Genomic DNA, 18,669 nt, shown 5'->3' with positions numbered 1-18,669 from the left:
GCATATATATATATATATATATTATTACAGCATGCTTATAGTACAATTGTTATGAGTCTGTTTTCTCCACTAGGCAATACACTTCTTGAAGGGAGATATTTCTCTTTGGTTAGTACTACAGAGTACATATGTGGTAAATATTCATTGTAAATACTTTTGAGGCTGGGTACAGTGGTTCATGCCTGTAATCCCAGCACTTTGGGGGGCCAAGGTGGGTGGATCACTTGAGGCCAGGAGTTCAAGACGAGCCTGGCCAACATGGCGAAACCCTGTCTCTACTAGAAATACAAAAATTAGCTGGGCATGGTGGCACATGCCTGTAATCCCAGTTACTTGGGAGGCTGAGGCTGGAGAATCATATGAACCTGGGAGGTAGAAGTCACAGTGAGCTGAGATCATGCCACTGCACTCCAGCCTGGGTGACAGAGCGAGACTCCAAAAAAAAAAAAAAATTTTTTTGAAATCATCCTGTAATTCAAGTGAATGAACTTCCCCACAATGTAAGTGGTCCCATTATTTTGACCTTTTCATAAGTCTATATAGAGTTTATAAAATTAAAACTGGTATCTTTACATTATTACAATAGCAAATTAAAAATCTTATGAAAATAATAAATTGAGGCTAAGAAGTCTGACAAAATGCCTTTTGCCATCTGAGTCTCAGGAAAACTTGACAGTCATTTAAGTTTTATAATTCAATCAATATTTATGCAAGTTATTTTTAAAGTAATATTTTATTTAAATGGTAGATGAGAACTAAAGAAATTGCTGCTGAAAACAGTGGTATAAACTAAAGACATAAAATACATACACTGACGATAATTTGCAGGAAAACAAAAAGATTAATCTTCAGTTCTAGGCTTACTTTTACATGTGGGTTTTGGACAGCACCTCAGCCACAGCAATCCTGTGCATAACTCATATCAGTTGAGTCAGGAACAATCCAGGGGACGACAGTTCTCTTACACTGTTCACTGTCATCTTGTTTCAAAATAAGGTAACAGTCATCATAATAGTCAAAAGCACATTATTTCTCAAGTTCTCTTTCTTTCTAATGTGACATATGACTTCCGAATATTCCAGTCAGGATTTATCATAGCCAACTATTATAAATCTCTTGTTTTAGCAAAGCTGACTACTGATTACATTTTTTGCAACTAGACTCTTCAGTGGGAAAATCTGGTTCATTTTTAGCATGCTTTGGTTTGGCTTACTTTTTTTTTTTTTTTTTTTTTTGAGATGGAGTCTCATTCTGCCACCCAGGCTGGAGTGCAGTGGCATGATTTTGGCTCACTGCAACCTCTGTCGCCAGGGTTCAAGCAATTCTCCTGCCTCAGCCTCCCAAGTAGCTGGGAATACAGGCATCTGCCACCATACCAAATTAATATTTGTATTTTTAGTAGAGACGGGATTTCACCACGTTGGCCAGGCTGGTCTTGAACTCCTGACCTCAAGTGATCTACCTGCATTGGCCTCCCAAAGTGCTGGGATTACAGCCGTGAGCCACCATGCCTGGCTTGGTTTGCCTTACTATTGATCAAACTAAATAGTCACTTTAAAAAGTATTTTAGACACGGTGTATGTATTGATTGACAACTGATAGACTTTTGAGAGATATTAGACACTTAATATGAAAAAATTATGAGTGTAAGTTATATATAATACAAATGGTAATGCCAAAATTAGGCAAAATGATTTCTTATATATATATTGACATATTGTGAAATCCAAGGGTATTTGCTACCATCACACATTCTCACAAAGTTTCCTCATTCCTCTGTGACCTTAAGTCTTTCAGAAAAAACAAACAAACAAACAAACAAAAAAAAAACAGGTAGAAAAGAATGTAAAATTACTAGAATATAGAGGGGAAAATGGAAGATAAAGAAGGCAAAAGCAATTCACAGAGGCTCAAAAAAGGAGAAACGAAGTAAAGATGCTTCATTCAGTTCTGCTAACCCTCTCCCATTTAACCCCCCATGTACATCCCTAAGGCTCTGATTCCAGTGGTGTATGTGTGAGTGGAGACTGGTGAGCTACTTTTTTGTCACCTTAGGAGCTCCATCTCCCATTCTTTCTTTATGATTGTACATGATGAGGGAAGGAGATCTTGATTGTGCAAAACTGAAAGTATTCTCAGTGGGGAGTACATAAAAGCATCCATTCTGGGTTGGAGCTTTTCCAAAATTTTGAAAGACATACTATGGTGTGAAACATCAATACATTTAATTATGTAGAAAGATAAAATATGATGTCTAATCCTGCATTTAGATGCTAGGTCCTAAGAATTATCTATCATTGTCATTATTATTATTATTATAAAATATGTATCAATTGATTGAATAGCAATGGCTAAGGGTAAACATTCAAATGATATGTGCTATTTTAAATGTTCTCTAAAAGTACATACTGGGTAAAAAAATGTTTCTTCTCCACATTTAGGAGGGAACTTACTCCAAATTATATAAGGGTTTTGGGAACAGTATGTCTCTAGTTTTAAAATGGTTATTTGGCAACCAAACAAATGTGACATTAGATTCTAAGGCTGGAATAAATCCATGTATTTTAAATAGAAGGAAGTTATATAAAAAGATGTTATAACTTCAAAATATGATTTTGCATAACTTGAATGAAGCAAAATCACTTTGTATAACTGGTAGATTAGAAATTATTTTTATTAATATGCACATAAAGGATCATAAAGGATTAATATGCATATTTGGAGTTTCTAGTTTCTACCTCTCTCAACTTCAGTTTTTGAGAACAGACTACTACGAAATGTCCAAAGTGGATAGCAAACAGATAACTTGCTTACCTATAACTCTTCAAGAGCTGTACCTTATTAGGTTGCAGGCAATTTTCAAATTCAAATATGAAAGACAGAAACATAAACCAGCAAGACTATGCTTCTCAAGTGGAATATCACATATGAACAAAACAAAATCTGTTCCCTTCTAGAGGATTTAAACAAATATAGAAATTCAGGGATAGTAAAAACAATCTAATGTATTTAGCATCTAACAAGTTCTACCCTTCTGGAATGATAGAATATCACCATTTTGTAAGCTCAAATTAATACATTTGGGCAATGATCATCAATGGCTACTAACATCACAAAAAATACCATGAAAACCACTATAGCCAGTCATCACAAAACATATAACACTACTATAATGAAGTCTTATCAAAAAAAAAAAAAAAAAACCTAAATCTAATCAAGTTCCTATATTCAACAACCAATTTGCAACTAATTCAGGGGACAGAAGACTATGTTAAAGTATACCACAAAGATGCAATCTTTGTCCAAAGATCCAATAATGTCCACACTATGGTAAATTCTATAGGTCCAGTTTCTTCAATGGGAAAATTGCAAGAAAACACAAAAAAGAATAGGAGAAGCTGTAGATTAAAATAAATTTAAGAACATATCAACCAATCACAATGTGTGGATCTTTATTGGATTCTATTTCAAACAAACCATAAAACAAAACAAAGCACTTATGAGTGAAACAGAGAAATAAGAACACAGAATATAATTACTCTCAACTTTTTAGGGTATGACCACAATATTGTGGTTATGTTAAAAAAAAATTTAGAGATACATACTGAAATATTTACAGAAAAAATGAGATGACTGGGGTCCGCTTTAAAATAAATGGTAGGGTAAGGGCAGAAATTGTTCACAAACTGATCATTGTTGAGGTGAATGATGGGTACATTCAGATTCATTATACTATTCTCTCTACTTTTGTATGTGTTTGAAATTTTCCATAATGAACCATTTTTCTAAATTCCATCTTTTTTGTCCCTTCTGATCTCTATTGCTAAATTCTCTTCTTAAAGCACACCCTTAAATATTGGTATTCAGCAGATATCTGCTTGCTGCTCTCTTTTCTTAAGTTTTCGTGATTAACCTTAGCCATACTCATGGCCTCAACTACTGTCTGTAGGCTGATAATTCCTTTACTGGCTTTCCCTCAATGTCTAGGATCTCTCGTGAACATTAAACTTGTATATCCCACTCCCTACTGGGCCTTATGAACTGGATGAGGAAAGTCAATTAAAGATAAACAAATTTAAATTGTTACATAGCTTAACCATTACCTTATACTCCCTACAAAAAAATCTAGTACAGCTCTTTACTATACACATATTCAATGTGGGTCTTCCCTATACCTAAGATACGCAAACAAATTCAAGCCCTGTGCATAGGTTATATGTAAGTACTACGCCATCTTATATAAAGAACTTGAGCATTCCAGATTTTGGTATCCTGGGGGTCCTGGAACCAATCCTTACCCATCTCATGGATACCAAGGGATTACACTCAATTATCTGTTGAATGAATGAATGAATGAATGTGCAGTTGGAACAAATATTCCAAATTGTTTCAGAAATATCTGTAGAACTTAGAAATGAAAACAATATATAAGTTTCCTTAGAGTTTCTTAGCAGTTATAATTACTTTTGCTGAATATTTGCAGTCCCTTCTTATCCAATCTTGATATTTATGCTAAAAGCAATGGGAAACTATGAATTTCACCGAAGTGGGTTTCATCGAAGTGAATCAGAGGTCAAGAGTGATATGATCAGATTTCCATTGTGAAAAGATCACTATGACTGCAGAGTGAAGAATGGGTAGGAAAGAGACAGAGCAGATATAGGGAGATCAGTGATGACATTAAGCAGAAAAACTTGAATCAACTTACATAATAGTAGTGAAGTGGATGAGTGGATGAGTATTAGAGGTATTTGGGAGGGAAGTGGTTGATAATAGGGAGGGGGAAGGTGAGGAAAATGTCAAAAGTAACTTCTAGATTTCCAGCTTTGTACAGCTGAAAGAATGATAAGACAGATTAGTCTGGAAGAGGACCAGGTTTATGAGGGAATAAACATAAATTTGAGCTAAAAAATGTGAGATATCTAATGGAAATGTTAAGAGGCACTTGGATAACTGATTCTGGAAGCAAATATGGGCAGAACAGAAGGCTAGACGAGAGATGCATATTTTGGAGTCTTAAGTGTATGGATAGTGTAGTGTATAAATAATGGTCAGAATCCAGGAACAATGCTCTGGGATCTTTATCATCTTATCAGGTAGACTCAGAGATCTCTACCAGCACCTGACCAACCCACTGGCTTACAGTTAGGTAAAAGCAAGAAACACAGGAAAAGGAGATATCAGGAGATAAGAGGAACGCAGGAGCACCCAGAATTCATTCTCTTTCCTCATTACATCTTCTTTGACCCTCTTCTTTTCCCTCTCCCTGAGATCTAATAATCTCAAGTCAAGGTCACTTATGAGAATTGGAAGGTGAAGGGGGGGCATGTGGGGAACAGGATATAAGGATAGCAGGGAAAGTGTGAGGTCTTAGCAAAAAATAAGTAAGACACATGATATAAGCCTTAAATGATTGGAGATTTTATAAGATAGAGAAGTAAAGATGAGGGCGGCAAAAATGACACCAACTCCACTCACACTGGATCCTAAGGAATGTAGAGTGGAGAAAATAAATTGACTCCATTTGAGAGGACTGGTAGAGAAGTGGTGTTCTCTTCTCTACCTTCTCTTCCAAATAAAGGTAGGTTTCATTTGGGTCAAGGAGGTACAAGAAATGTTCAGAAGGTTATATTATAGGCCATCAGAGGCAAATTTCCTCACTTTCTTCTGTGATACCTACTCACTCACTGCATGTATCTACACCCAATAAATGTTTGAAGAGGAGGAATGCTGCAAAATGATGAAGAGTATTGCATAGAGAGTAAGAGCATGAATATTAACTACCTACTATGTACAGATAATGTGAAATGTTTCTGCTCTTCAGGAAGCATATATCTGTAAGGGGAAAGACGATTTAATATCTGCAAAGATAAATAAAGAGATAAATAGTAATCCAGTAAAAGCAACATAAGTGTGGCCAGGCACAGTGGCTCATGCCTGTAATCCCAGTGCTTTGGGAGGCCAAGGCAGGCAGATCGCTTGAGGTCAGGAGTTTGAGACCAGCCTGGCCAACATGGTGAAAGCCCATCTCTACTACAAGTACAAAAATTAGCCTGTAATCCCAGCTACTTGGGTGGCTGAAGTAGGAGAATCACTTAAACCCAGGAGGCAGAAGTTGCAGTGAGCCGAGATTGCACCACCGCACCCCAGCTTGGGTGACAGAGCGAGACTCCATCTCAAAAAAAAACAAAACAACATATGCAATGGTACCAGCCATAGATAACTGATTGCTTGGTGATAAACTGAGCTCCTCTTTGATATTAGACAACTTGGGGGTTCAAATCCTAGATTTTGTGCTTATTTATAAGTAAACCTCAATCTCCTAAATTGTAAAACGGGGCTGGTAATATCTAAACTTCTGGAGTTGCTGAGATAACCTAACGACATGATATATACAAAGTGTCTAGCACAATTAATTCCTAGCACATCATAACCACTCAATAAGTGGAGGTCAGTGTGAAGAAGTACTATTTCAACCTCTGTATGTTCCCACGAAACATTAGTATGTGGGTCATTTTTGATTCTTTAGATGGAAGTTTTTTTGTAGAATAGATGTACTGAACCATATCAATCTAAAAGGAGGAATGCTGCAAAATGATTATTAATGGTCACCAAGCAGTTAATTATGTACTGCTGGTACCATTGTTTATATTGTTTTTACTGGATTACTGTTTCTCTCTCTAATTATTTATATTTGCAGATATTTATGTTTCCCCTTATAGATTATATGCTTCCTGAACAGCAGAAACATTTTACATTACCTTCACATAGTAGGTAGTTAATATTCATTCTATGTGCAATACTCTTCATCATTTTGACATTTGACTATTATTAATGACAATAAAATGGAATTCCTAATTAGGTTATAAGTTTTTAAGATAAAGACCATTATCTTAAATTTTTTTTATTAAATTGTACAGTATTCAGAATACTATAGCAAGAGCAGTGTCTATGATTTCAACATATTTTTTCAAAAACACTGATCAAAAGAATGCTATAAACACAATTCTTCTCCATTTCTCATAGAACTCTGTTAGCTTGGTAATGATACATACAATTTTCTATAAGTTATTTAACATAAAATTCTAAAAATATTCATACTCTCTAAACTAGTTACCTTAAACTTCATGAATTATGAATAAATTCAGGACAAAGACAATGGCCTATTTATTTATTTATTAATTTACATGGAGTCTCGGTCTGGTCTCACAGGTTGGAACTCCAGGTTCAAGCAATTCTCCTGCCTCAGCCTTCTGAGTAGCTGGGATTACAGGCATGTGCCACCGTGCCCGGCTGCTTTTTTTATATTTTTAGTAGAGATGGGGTTTCACCATATTGGCCAGGCTGGTCTCAAACTCCTGATCTTGTGATCTGCCTGCCTCAGCCTCCCAAAGTGTTGGGATTACAAGTGTGTAAGCCACTGCACCCTGCAGCCTATTTATTTTTATAGAATTAAAAACATCTTTCATGATCCTTTGTACAGCTAAACAATGACAATGAATTTGTGTTAATAAAAGACAAAAACAGAGTAGCTAAATTATATGAATAATATAGATCATTAGGCATAAATTAAATAAGGACACTACAGTATGTCAATCATAAAATTAACCATCTGCCATTTTTGTTACTTTTAAAGACAGAGATAAAATATCTATAGAAATTCTAGTCTAAGGAAGTTTAAGTAAAGGGCCTTGTAATTGACAGATACAGGGGTTGTTTTTCACCCAGGCAGAAACAAAGATCATGAAAGACATTTCAAACCTGGAAAAATATGTCAATTCCATAATATAGTAACTTCAGGAGTATATAAAAACTATAGTTTTGTTCACTGGGAGACATGTACCTGAGAGAATGAGTAGGAGGAACCTCTTATGTCACAGAGAAGAGCAGCATGCCACTTTGCCTCAGAAAGCAATCTGTCTGACAGCCGAACGTAAGGAATCACCAATCCTTTCCTCTTTCTTCCCTAGCACTACACATCTCTCTTGGTTCTTCTTTTTTCTGCCTGTCTGGTTGCTTTATGGAATAACATTTGGTGTCTTTCTTTTCTTTCATCCATCTCATAATGTAGTGGATGTCTTTTCATTCCACACATTCCCCAGACAATTGCATCCATTTCTCTGGCTTCAACTACTATCCATTTGCTAATGACTCCTAAATCTAAACCTCTAGCTCAGATCTTTCTTATGAGCTCCAGGTCCATTTAATCAACAATTGTATCTCTTTGCGAGCATTTCAAATTCAACTTGGCTAAAATGAAACTCACTATCTTCTCTACCAAATCTGCAAATGGTATGGTGTCATGATCTTTCCAGTTACTAAAACCAAAAATTTAGGAAACATCCTAGCCTCTCCTTCTTCACACCCCAACTTTTAATCAGTCAAAAAGTTCAGAGAAGAAATAAATTGCAAACTATTCACAAATATAAATATGAATAAATTCTGTGGTATTCAGAAACTAAAATATAGTGGAAAATGTAATTTACTAAGTGGTAGATGGAAAAATACATTAAGGTCAAACAGATTTTGGAATTGATGGAAAGCATTCTTATTACCTTTCCCAGTTGTAGAGATTAATATTGATCTGGATCGCTTGATAAACAAGGCCAGCCTGAAGAAGTACTATTTCAGCCTCCTGTATGTTCCCACTAAAAGTAGTATGTGGGCCATTTTGATTCTTTAGATGGAAGACTTTTATAGAATTGATGTACTGAACCTTATCAATCTAAAAAAAGAAAAGAAAAATATTGAAGTAGATAATAACAGAAATATAACAAATTATGCTAAGAAAAAGCACACATACATATATGTAAACATTAATTACTCACTTCACCAATTGCTGCATAGGCTATTTCTGCAGTAGTCATATCTCGATTAGCAACTGCCATAGCAGCTAGACAAGCCCACATGGTTTGCTCCTAAAGTGAAGTATGAGAACAATTATCTTAACTATGTGACTGAACTGCCTTAAAATAAGCAGTGATTTAAATACTGATACCAAAATGATATTTTAATTTAAAAAATAAAAATTACTGAGCATGGCATTGAAAAAAACTAATAATGTGGAAATTTCATTGTGGCCATTTTGTTAAAATATATTAATACACAGAAAACTTTTGAAAGAAATTTTCTGAAATTTTCAATTTTGAGTTATTAAGGATTTATTTCTGAATTTAAAATAATAACTCAAGGTTATAAACCTTCCAGTCTTTTGATGAGGTGTCAAATAATGTAATTTATAGGGAACCAAAGAAATAGTGAAGTTATCAGACAATGATATTATGGCAGATTGCTACTGATATACCAGTTAAGAAGAAATTATTTAGGCAGATAGTGAGGGTATAGAAGTCCTTCACGATAAGGTTTTCCTTTTAATGAAAAGCAGGTCCCAAATCATTTTCTTTTCTAACAAAGAGCAGCCTGTAAAATAGAGCTGCAGACACAAACAAGCAAACTGGAAGCTTACATGAGTGAATGCCAGTAGTTTTGCCCATAGCAATATACTACCTGGGACTAGGCATGTTCAAAACGGCAGCTCCATCTTCTCTTTTTGCCAGCCATATGTACAGTAAGGAGTAGGCAAGATGGCACTGGCCAAGTGCAAAGTCTATTTGCATAATAAGATTAGGGTGGGGCGACCAGCCTTCCCTGTGCTATGTAAATGTCACACCTGGTCAAACCAATCTGTGAGCACTGTGTAAATCAGACACAGCCTCCTCAAGCCTGCCTATGAAATCTGCTGCAGTCCGCTACTTTTCCATTTTTGGATGCCTCTCTCTGGCAAGGAGCTGCTCTCCTCTCTCCTTTCTTCTGCCTATTACACTTTCCACTCCTTAACCTACCCACATGTGTCCGTCCTTAATTTTCTTGGTGTGAGATGACAAACTCTGGGTATTCACCCCAGACAATGATGCTAGTCACCAACAACAACCCATTGTTTAAAAAAAGCATCTAAAAGTTATTTCACAAAAGTGTATTCTAAGGAATGTTCACTGATATTCAATTAAAAAGGTCTATGGTCAAACATGTTGGAAAAATACTAGATTCAACCAAGTTGGAAAAAGGCTGATCGAAAGCAGAGATTCTTAACCTTAGCTGTACAAAACAATCATCTGAGGAAATTAAAAAATATGGCTGGGCCTCAATCGAGATGTAATGAATTAGAATCTCTATGGGAGTAGAACTTGGGAATCTGACTTTCAAAGAAGTTCCACAGAAGATTTTTATATGTGCTGTATATATACTGTTCCATGTTCTATATACATGTATATAGTGTTCCATATACTGTATGGAAAAACAGTTTAAATTTTATAGCTTCTTCAGAGAATAAATCACACAGCAACATGTATTCCTCTGTATTGCTCATGTCTTTACTTATAAAACAAAAGACATGATCTTATTCACAATTTTTCCAGCCTGTAAGCCTATTATCATTGCTCATTTTGCACAAAGGTAAACTACTATGAAATATATATACAACTATGAATCTAAAATGTAAATTACCTTAACAAAGCGACAAAGTCTTACAGCATCTTCCCATTTTGAACTGCTTACATATTCATGGAGAATAGCAGGATATGGTGATATGTTGATGTGAACCAGGGAGCCATCAGCTCTTCTAATAGTTACTTGATTTCCAACAAAACTCACAATATGGGGATTTTTGCTAAATTCACTGTTGGAAAAAAAAAAGCAAAGTACAATTTAAAGTTGCATTCTGAGCAAAATTTTTCATGTATATTAAATCTGGGGAGTGGACTATGAAATATACAGGGAGTCTCCAATCTCCAAAAGGCACACCCCCAAAAGTTAACTCCAGGGAGAATGTATATATTCAAAAAAACTTAGATGTATTTATTTGAATACATACATTCTCCCTGGAATTAACTTTGAATACAAACATTTGAATATAACTTGCTATATAAAGTAGCAAAAATTATTACATATTTGAGAGCTATTCCTAAGAGGATTTGAAATCATCTTTTTTTTTCTGAGGCTTAAGATAAATCACAACAATAATTTATATAGCTTTAGCTTTTAAAAGTATTAAAGGGTAAACCAATAAAAAGTAAACTACATTCCAAAACTATTTTCTCAGAATAAAAAGAGGTGAGCCAGGCACAGTGACTCACACCTACAGCCTTAACTACTTGGGAAGATCACTTAAGCCCAGGCTGCAGTGAGCCATGATTACACCACTGCATTACAGCTTTGGCAACAGAGTGTGATCTTAACTCTAAAATAAATAAATAAAAGAGATAACCTTTAAATAAAGTGACTAACTTCTTTTCATTAGTTCAAATACTTTTAAAACACACTATTTTATTTTGATGCTTCTCTGGTTTTGTTAAGGGTTTGAATCTGAATACTAAAAATGAACTCAAAACAGATTTGGAAACTAAGCTAAGGTCTAGAATTAAGAAGCCTTTGTATTCCTATTTTGTCAAGAATAAGAGATCTCCTTGCTATTTCCTAGAGAATTTAGGAATATAAATGCTTTGATTTTCTGAAGCATATAAATTTTAACAAATTTCAGTAACTTTGGTCCTTTCCTACTTTTAATATCAACCAAAAATTCAATTCTAGAGACATTTACATTCTTGAAAGTATTAAAGTCAATGATAATCTGTGACAGAGTTGGCTAGTTGTCACAAGGTTGTGCATCCTGAAAAATCTTAAGAGTGACTAGACTAAAATCACTTGATCACACTGAGAAAACTACCTGAGCTACCATTACATAATATTAAGCTTGAAAATTATATTCATATAAGGGACAAATAAATAATTCATATCATACCACACTTTCAACTTGATTCTGTCACTTAAGTCTCAAGCTAGCTTTAGCCGAACAATTTATTCATCAATAAATCTGACTGATGTGAAAAACACCTTGCAGGATTGAAAACAGAAGCAAAAACATGATACTCAGAGTTTTATTTACTACAATACAGAATTATATGCAGTAAAATGTTACCTTGCATCCCCTTCATATAATGTTTTAGGCAAAATGTCTCTGTCCACATAAACTGTATTGGGGTAATACCATACTATAAATCGAGTATCTTGAAGTCCACAAAGGATATTACATGTATCATTCCATGCCAAAGTATGCACCATTGTTCCTTAATTTAAAAAGAATGTTAATGTGCTATTAGCTTTAATATGTAAGAATTAAGAATAGATCTTTAAAATGCCTGACAAACAAAATCCCATAAAATTTCTGTTAGATATGACTCTACTTTCTGATTCTATAATGGTGAAAAACACATACAAAAGAATCACACAATAATTTACAGAAATATTTGAATGCTTTACTTAGAACTCTTATATTTTAAATTTGCAAATCTTTCCTTCAGTGACAATTTAGCTGCAGCAGCTAAAGACCTGCTATTCAGTTAATCCTCTTGCCTTCAGGCCATCAAGCTCCAGATGATCCTCACTGAGGAATACCGTCCCCTCAATATTCAAGAGTCACTCTTCTACAGGGGACCCCTAGTCTGCCCGTCAGTGGGACATGACAGAGGTGAAGTCCTCCCTTGTCTCCCTTGGACCTAGCTGTATACTGCTTTCACCAACCCATGGAGCCACCCTGCCCTGACAGCTAGCAAGAGGCCAAGATCCACGGAATAACCACCACTGTCTTTCTGTCAGCAGGAAGCAGTTACAGAAGACCGACTTTTGTCCATTTTCCCCATAGAATTGGGATCTTGGACTCTTGAGGGTGGAAATGTTACAGCAGGTAGTCAGGCAGACATGAGCAAGGCAGGAGAGGCCCCTGCCACCAGCACCAGGAATGTCAGGTGACCATCAGGTGATGGTCAGGCTGTTGTTAAGCTGTCTCTCTAAAATAATAATTGGTTGCAGCCAGTGCCAGGGAAAGGTAGTCTCTCAATATAAACGCCAAAACTGGAAATCAGTAGCTTCTCAATAAGATCTCAAGAACTAGGTGAGTGGGCTCACACATACGTACTAACAGGCAAAATGGTGGAGGAGTTTAATTGGTATACAAACTTCCTCTAGAAACACTGGAGTGGTAAGGGAAAAACACCTCAAGTGAGCATGTGTATAACTTCAGTAAACACACTGTGCATGTGGCCCCTCCCAGGTGCTGGCAGGCCACTGGGCATGTGGACAGCCTACCCAAGGGAAGAATCAGGGCAGAAGGGTTGCAACTCCCCAGAACCATGCCAAAGTATAAAACCCCAAGTCAAAGATCACACAGTGCACTTGATCTCTCAAGCCGCCTGCTTGCCCTCTTCCAAGTTTACTCTATTTCCTTTCTTTCCTGCTCTAAATCTTTTGAATAGGCCGGGCCCGGTGGGTCATGCCTGTAATCCCAGCACTTTAAGAGACCAAGGCAGATGGATGGCTTGAGCTCAGGAGTTTGAGACAAGCGTGGGCAACATGGTGAAACCTTGTTTCTACCAAAATACAAAAAAAATTAGCTAGATGTGGTGGCACATGCCTGTAGTCCTAGCTACTTGGGAGGCTGAGGCAGGAGAATCACTTGAGCCCAGGAGGCAGAAGTTACGGTGAGCCTTGATCTTGCCACTGCACTCCAGCATAGGTGACAGAGTGAGACCCTATCTCAAATAAAACACAATAAAAATTTAAAAATAAAGCTTTTAATAAACTTTCACTCCTACTCTTTAAAAAATGGGTTAAGTAGCTAAGAAGTATTACAAGATTAAAACATTAAAACATTTCCAGATACAAATTATTTATTACAGCAAATATAAGAAAGTTGACAATTAAAACTTAAAATGTATTCAAATTATTTTACCAAGCTTGATAATTTGTTCTTCCTTCCCAAATCGTTTCACAGAAGTGATACAGAGATCTCTGTTTTTATCAATGAAAGCAATTTTTCTATCATTGGTAAGTCCTTTTTGATCCAGAGCAATTTCCAAGATTTCATTCTAAAATTTTTAAAAAATGTAAATACTGGGTTAGTTTTAGTGTTTGACATAAGATCATTTTAATTAATTATAAAATCATTTCCTTTAAGATCAATTAAATGTCATTTACACATTTATAATGATAAAATGTCCCTGTTAAATAATTTTAAACTGCCAACACATTAATCGTTCAAAAGCTGCACTAAAGTACATTTGCCTGACATCCAAGGAAAAGACACCTCTTAAAATACAATAAAATAATATATATTTTGATACTCTGCAGGCTGAGAAACACTCCCATTTGTCCTGTCCTACCTTTTGTAGTCAGGGTGAAAGGATCAGGCAATTCTGAGTATCATATGAGAGGTCTATTTTGATTAATAAGTTGCCTAACAACTATCTGTTAAATATTTGTAAAAACAAATTTTGGAAATATGTGGAAATACATCATGTGTCCAGGGCCTTAAATTCTACAGATTCTCTCACATTCATTCTTGCAAAACAGGAAACAAGCTTGTAATGTAGGTATTACTATACTTAATTTACAAATCAGAAGACTAGACTCATACTCACTGAGCAATTTTGCTCAGAAAAAGCCAGTATCAAGTACATATAAACTTGCAACTCAGACTTCTAACTCCAAGATCATTGTTTTTCATCTGCTAGTGAGATGAATTTTACTATAACTTGAAAATGTTTCAATATAGATTCATTTTAATTCAAACCAAGAAAGATTTATTTACTTCCTACAATGTCTGAAGACTTTGGTAGGAATTGTGAATTCAACAAGAATCATGACCACAACATCAAGTCATTGTACCAAAATGAACTATAAAAAACATTTTTTAAAGTAAAACAAAATACAAATATAATTTTATCCAAATTGATGAATCAATCATATACCAGTTCATAATACATTTTAAAATTCAACTCTTTCTAGAATACCATAATTTATATTTTAAGGAAGAAAAGAATTTGGTTTCATATATATCAAAGCATGCATGAAATATAACTCTAGGTATTTTCAAAATGGAAATGTTAACAATAAAGAATTACTTATCATCGTCATCATCACCATAATCATCAGAACCTAGTGTATTCTTTTAAAAACACTGCTAAACAGATATGACTCTCCTAAGAAATTAAAAATCAAAGATGGACACTAATTATAATAATGCCTATGTACACAGGGGAAGAGGGGCTCCCTCACTTCATTCAGCAGGGCTTCCCCCATTTTCCTCTTGTCAAGTCCTACCACCTTCACATAGGTTCTATTCCTCCTGGGTTACTCTTTCTAGTGGGACATAAAAGCAGTTTTGTGTTCATTAGAACCATCTCCCTTGCCCTACACTAATTAATATTCATTTACTAATACACAGACTTGAATTCTAGTTTGAGCTCTGTTATTATTTGGGAAGATTCTGGATATGAATCTCTTCCACATATAAAATAAAATAGAGTGGGTGATTTTTCTATTATTTAATAGAATGTAAAATTTAAGAATCCTTTGTATTGCATACAAATGTACTGGGTAATTGGGTGAAGTGTGACATGTAGAAGACACTTTCATTCTTATAATTAGGAAATTATAAATTTCTAATTTTAGTTGTAAATAAATGCAATTGTAAATTTTATTACAATTAGTGATTTAATTGTAAAATTTATTTACAATTACATGATTTCAAGGAACATTTATCTTACATTACGATGATTTCAATGGGAAATTTATTTACAATTACACTGATTCAATTGCGAATATTTTAGCTTCATGATTCAATTGGAAAATTTTACTTACAATTAAATGATTTCAACTGGAAATTTTACTTACAATTAAATGATTCAATTGGAAAAGTTTTACTTACAATTAAATGATTTCCAATTGGAAATTTACCACAATTAAAAAAATGACTTTCAATTGGAAATTTTACTCACATAAAGATGATTTCAATTGGAAATTTTACTCACAATGTAAATGATTTCAAATTGAATTTACTTACAATAAATGATCTTCAATTGGAAATTTTATTTACAATTAAATGATTTCAATTGGAAATTTTATTTACAATTAATGATTCAATTGGAAATTTTATTTTACAATAAAAGATTTCCAATGGAAATTTTTATTACAATTAAAGATTTTATGTAAATTCTTAGGAAATTCTTACCACTTAGGAAAGTGTTATAGAAATGAGTTATAAAATTAAAATAAAATATTTAACCTTATTAATTGACTCTCAATCCTACTAACAAAAATGACTGCATCTTGAAAAGCTGAGAAATTTACTCCTTTTGATATGCTTAATCTTACTGAAGAGGAAAAACTCTGCTTACATAGTTTTGATTTAAAATGACAATAACAGAGAGGTTATAGGGAAATAAGCACCTCATATATTAACAGTACAAAAGTAAACTGATACACTCTCTTTGGAAGATTACTTCACAATATTTATTAAAATTACAAATTCTCATATTCTTTGACCCAGCAACAATATTTCAAGAATAGATCCCACAGTTACACTGGCACATGTACAAGAAGATGTATATGCAAGGTAATTCATCTTGGCAATACTGTAATATTAATGGCAAAAGATTGGAAACAGTTTAAATTCTGATACATACATAAAATGTTATACCATACAGTGGGAGGAAAAAGGGTTGAGAAAGCACTTTGTGTATAGATATGGAACCATCTCCAGAAAGAGAGTATTATATGAAAAAAGCAAAGTGTAAAACTGTTTGTTACATTTTTGTAAAAGGGGAGGAAGAGAACATATATCAGTTTTGTTGGTACATACACTAAAAATCTCTGGAAGAATATATAAGAGATTAATAACAATGGTTACTTATTTGGTGGAGAGGCACCACAGTGATGAATAATAGGTATAGTAGGGAGACTACCACTGTATACTTTTTAATGCTTTTTGATTTCTGAACCATATGAATGTGTTTGTTATTCAAATTTAAAACTAGTGCCAGGCGTGGTGGCTCACATCTGTAATCTTAGCACTTTGCGGGGCTGAGGCGAGTGGATTGCTTGAGCCCAGGAGTTCGAGACCAGCCTGGCAACATGGCGAAACCCTGTCTCTTCCAAAAACAAACAAAAAAAATTAATTACAAAAAATATATATAATTTTGAGTAACATTTCACTAGAAGTATTAATAAAACTAAAAGTGTCTCTAGACCCTAGTATATCAGTAATTTAGAAGGATAACTCAATGCAATGTGCTTCTTTTCTAAGGCTAAAATCAGAAACCAATAAACAACTTAAAATTCAGGGTATTTTGTACTTTGCATAGAAATTTCTTACTACAGTCTTAAAACCTAAAGAAAATGCTGGCTAAGAATAGGCCAATGAGAAAACTGCAAGATATTTAGAAACACAAATACATTTTTATATACTGACAGGTGCTAAAATTTTAATCAAAAAAGAACATGCAACTGAAAAGCAGTGAAGAGTTTGACAACAGACATATAAGTCAGATCCTTTTATTCAACTAATTTGCATGTATAGTTTTCTATCACGAACTTTACCAGTGCTTAGTCTTTAACTGTGACATTTTTAGGTGAAATAGTCAACAGAGAATGCACATTGATTTTAAATAAAAAACTAATTCCTTTGTGTCCTCTTTAAAATGAAAACATTAATTTTGAAAAGGAAGTAAATAAACAGTGGCTATTTACATTAGAAGTAGTTAATGTCCATTACCTTATGAGAAAGAAACTTTCCATCACCTAAAGGCTTTCCAGTTGATGCCTCAAAGAGGAAGATTACTTGAAAAAAAAGTAGAACATTAATGAATGCGTTATATTAGAATTTTTACTGGTAAAATTCAGTGAAACTATTATAATCCTTATGAGAAATTATTTACCTCTCTAGACCACAGAGAGTTAAATAATTCAGCACAGAAGAGCAGCAGCATCCAATTTTAATTTATTAATGTGGTCACATTTCTTACGAAAACAATAAAACTGAATACTTCTTCCTAAAACACATTCCCTAATTAGAATTTTTATTAATGGTATGGCATCAATGCTCAACAATGGGAAGTCCAAATGTGAATGTAATTTATAATTCTGATAACTTTGATTTAAACTAATACAACACCATAGAGTAGAGGCCAAAGGAAAACATCCTCTTTGTCCTTTGAAGGTTAGCTGAAAATCAACTCATAAAAGGCAGATTAATAGGAGAAATGGTATACAATTTTATTAACTTGCATGGGAGAGAATCAGAGTGATTACCCTACCATACAATGGGGTGCAGATGGTTAAAAGCCGCTTCTTCCCCTTCTTAAGGGAAATGGAGATGGGGAAGTGTGGATGGTTTTAGAATGGGTAGTAAATGATTTATAAGGGAATTCAGTGGGCATGAAGAACATTCAGTGGCCTGGAACCGTCTGCTGGGCCCACAGAGCACACAATGATTTGTGACAAAAGTCTGCTCAAGTGTGTTGACAGCTTTCTGTATTTCTTCCTGCAATATGAGTTTAGTTAATGAAAACTCAAGGAAGGGACCAAAGAGAACTGTTGTCTTCTTTGGTGGGTCTGAAGTTGAGGTAGATAAGGGAACTTCAGCACAGCATGTCAAAGCACCATATTTTGGGGTGTCAGTTTCTAGGCCCCAACAATAGACCATCATATTCCACAAAGGAAAAACATGTTGAATGTCTACTATAATGCCAGGCAACATGTTATATGCTGCTCAGTTTTCTATTATTAATATGCTACTCTGGTATAATCAATAATTTATCTGGTCTTTGTCCTGGAGCT

At 34.5% G+C, this 18,669-nt stretch overlaps 1 protein-coding gene across 3 annotated transcripts in view; it reads right to left on the bottom strand.

Annotated features, from left to right (window-relative positions):
- IFT80 (intraflagellar transport 80) overlaps positions 1-18,669 on the bottom strand; it is a 134,345-nt gene that overhangs the window by 15,738 nt on the left and 99,938 nt on the right. For all 3 annotated transcript variants that reach the window (XM_017850736.1, XM_017850854.1, XM_017850788.1), the window contains 6 exons: positions 17,606-17,670; positions 13,784-13,919; positions 11,975-12,122; positions 10,504-10,675; positions 8,829-8,918; positions 8,556-8,725 (listed from right to left, as the gene is read on the bottom strand). In XM_017850736.1, the coding sequence (XP_017706225.1) occupies positions 8,556-8,725; positions 8,829-8,918; positions 10,504-10,675; positions 11,975-12,122; positions 13,784-13,919; positions 17,606-17,670 (781 nt within the window). The remainder of the gene's footprint in view (positions 1-8,555; positions 8,726-8,828; positions 8,919-10,503; positions 10,676-11,974; positions 12,123-13,783; positions 13,920-17,605; positions 17,671-18,669) is intronic.

The sequence above is a fragment of the Rhinopithecus bieti genome, unplaced genomic scaffold, assembly GCF_001698545.2.
Source record: "Rhinopithecus bieti isolate Rb0 unplaced genomic scaffold, ASM169854v2 scaffold_55, whole genome shotgun sequence".
Classification (NCBI taxonomy): Eukaryota; Metazoa; Chordata; class Mammalia; order Primates; family Cercopithecidae; genus Rhinopithecus; species Rhinopithecus bieti.
This window is presented reverse-complemented; position numbering and strand designations above follow the sequence as displayed.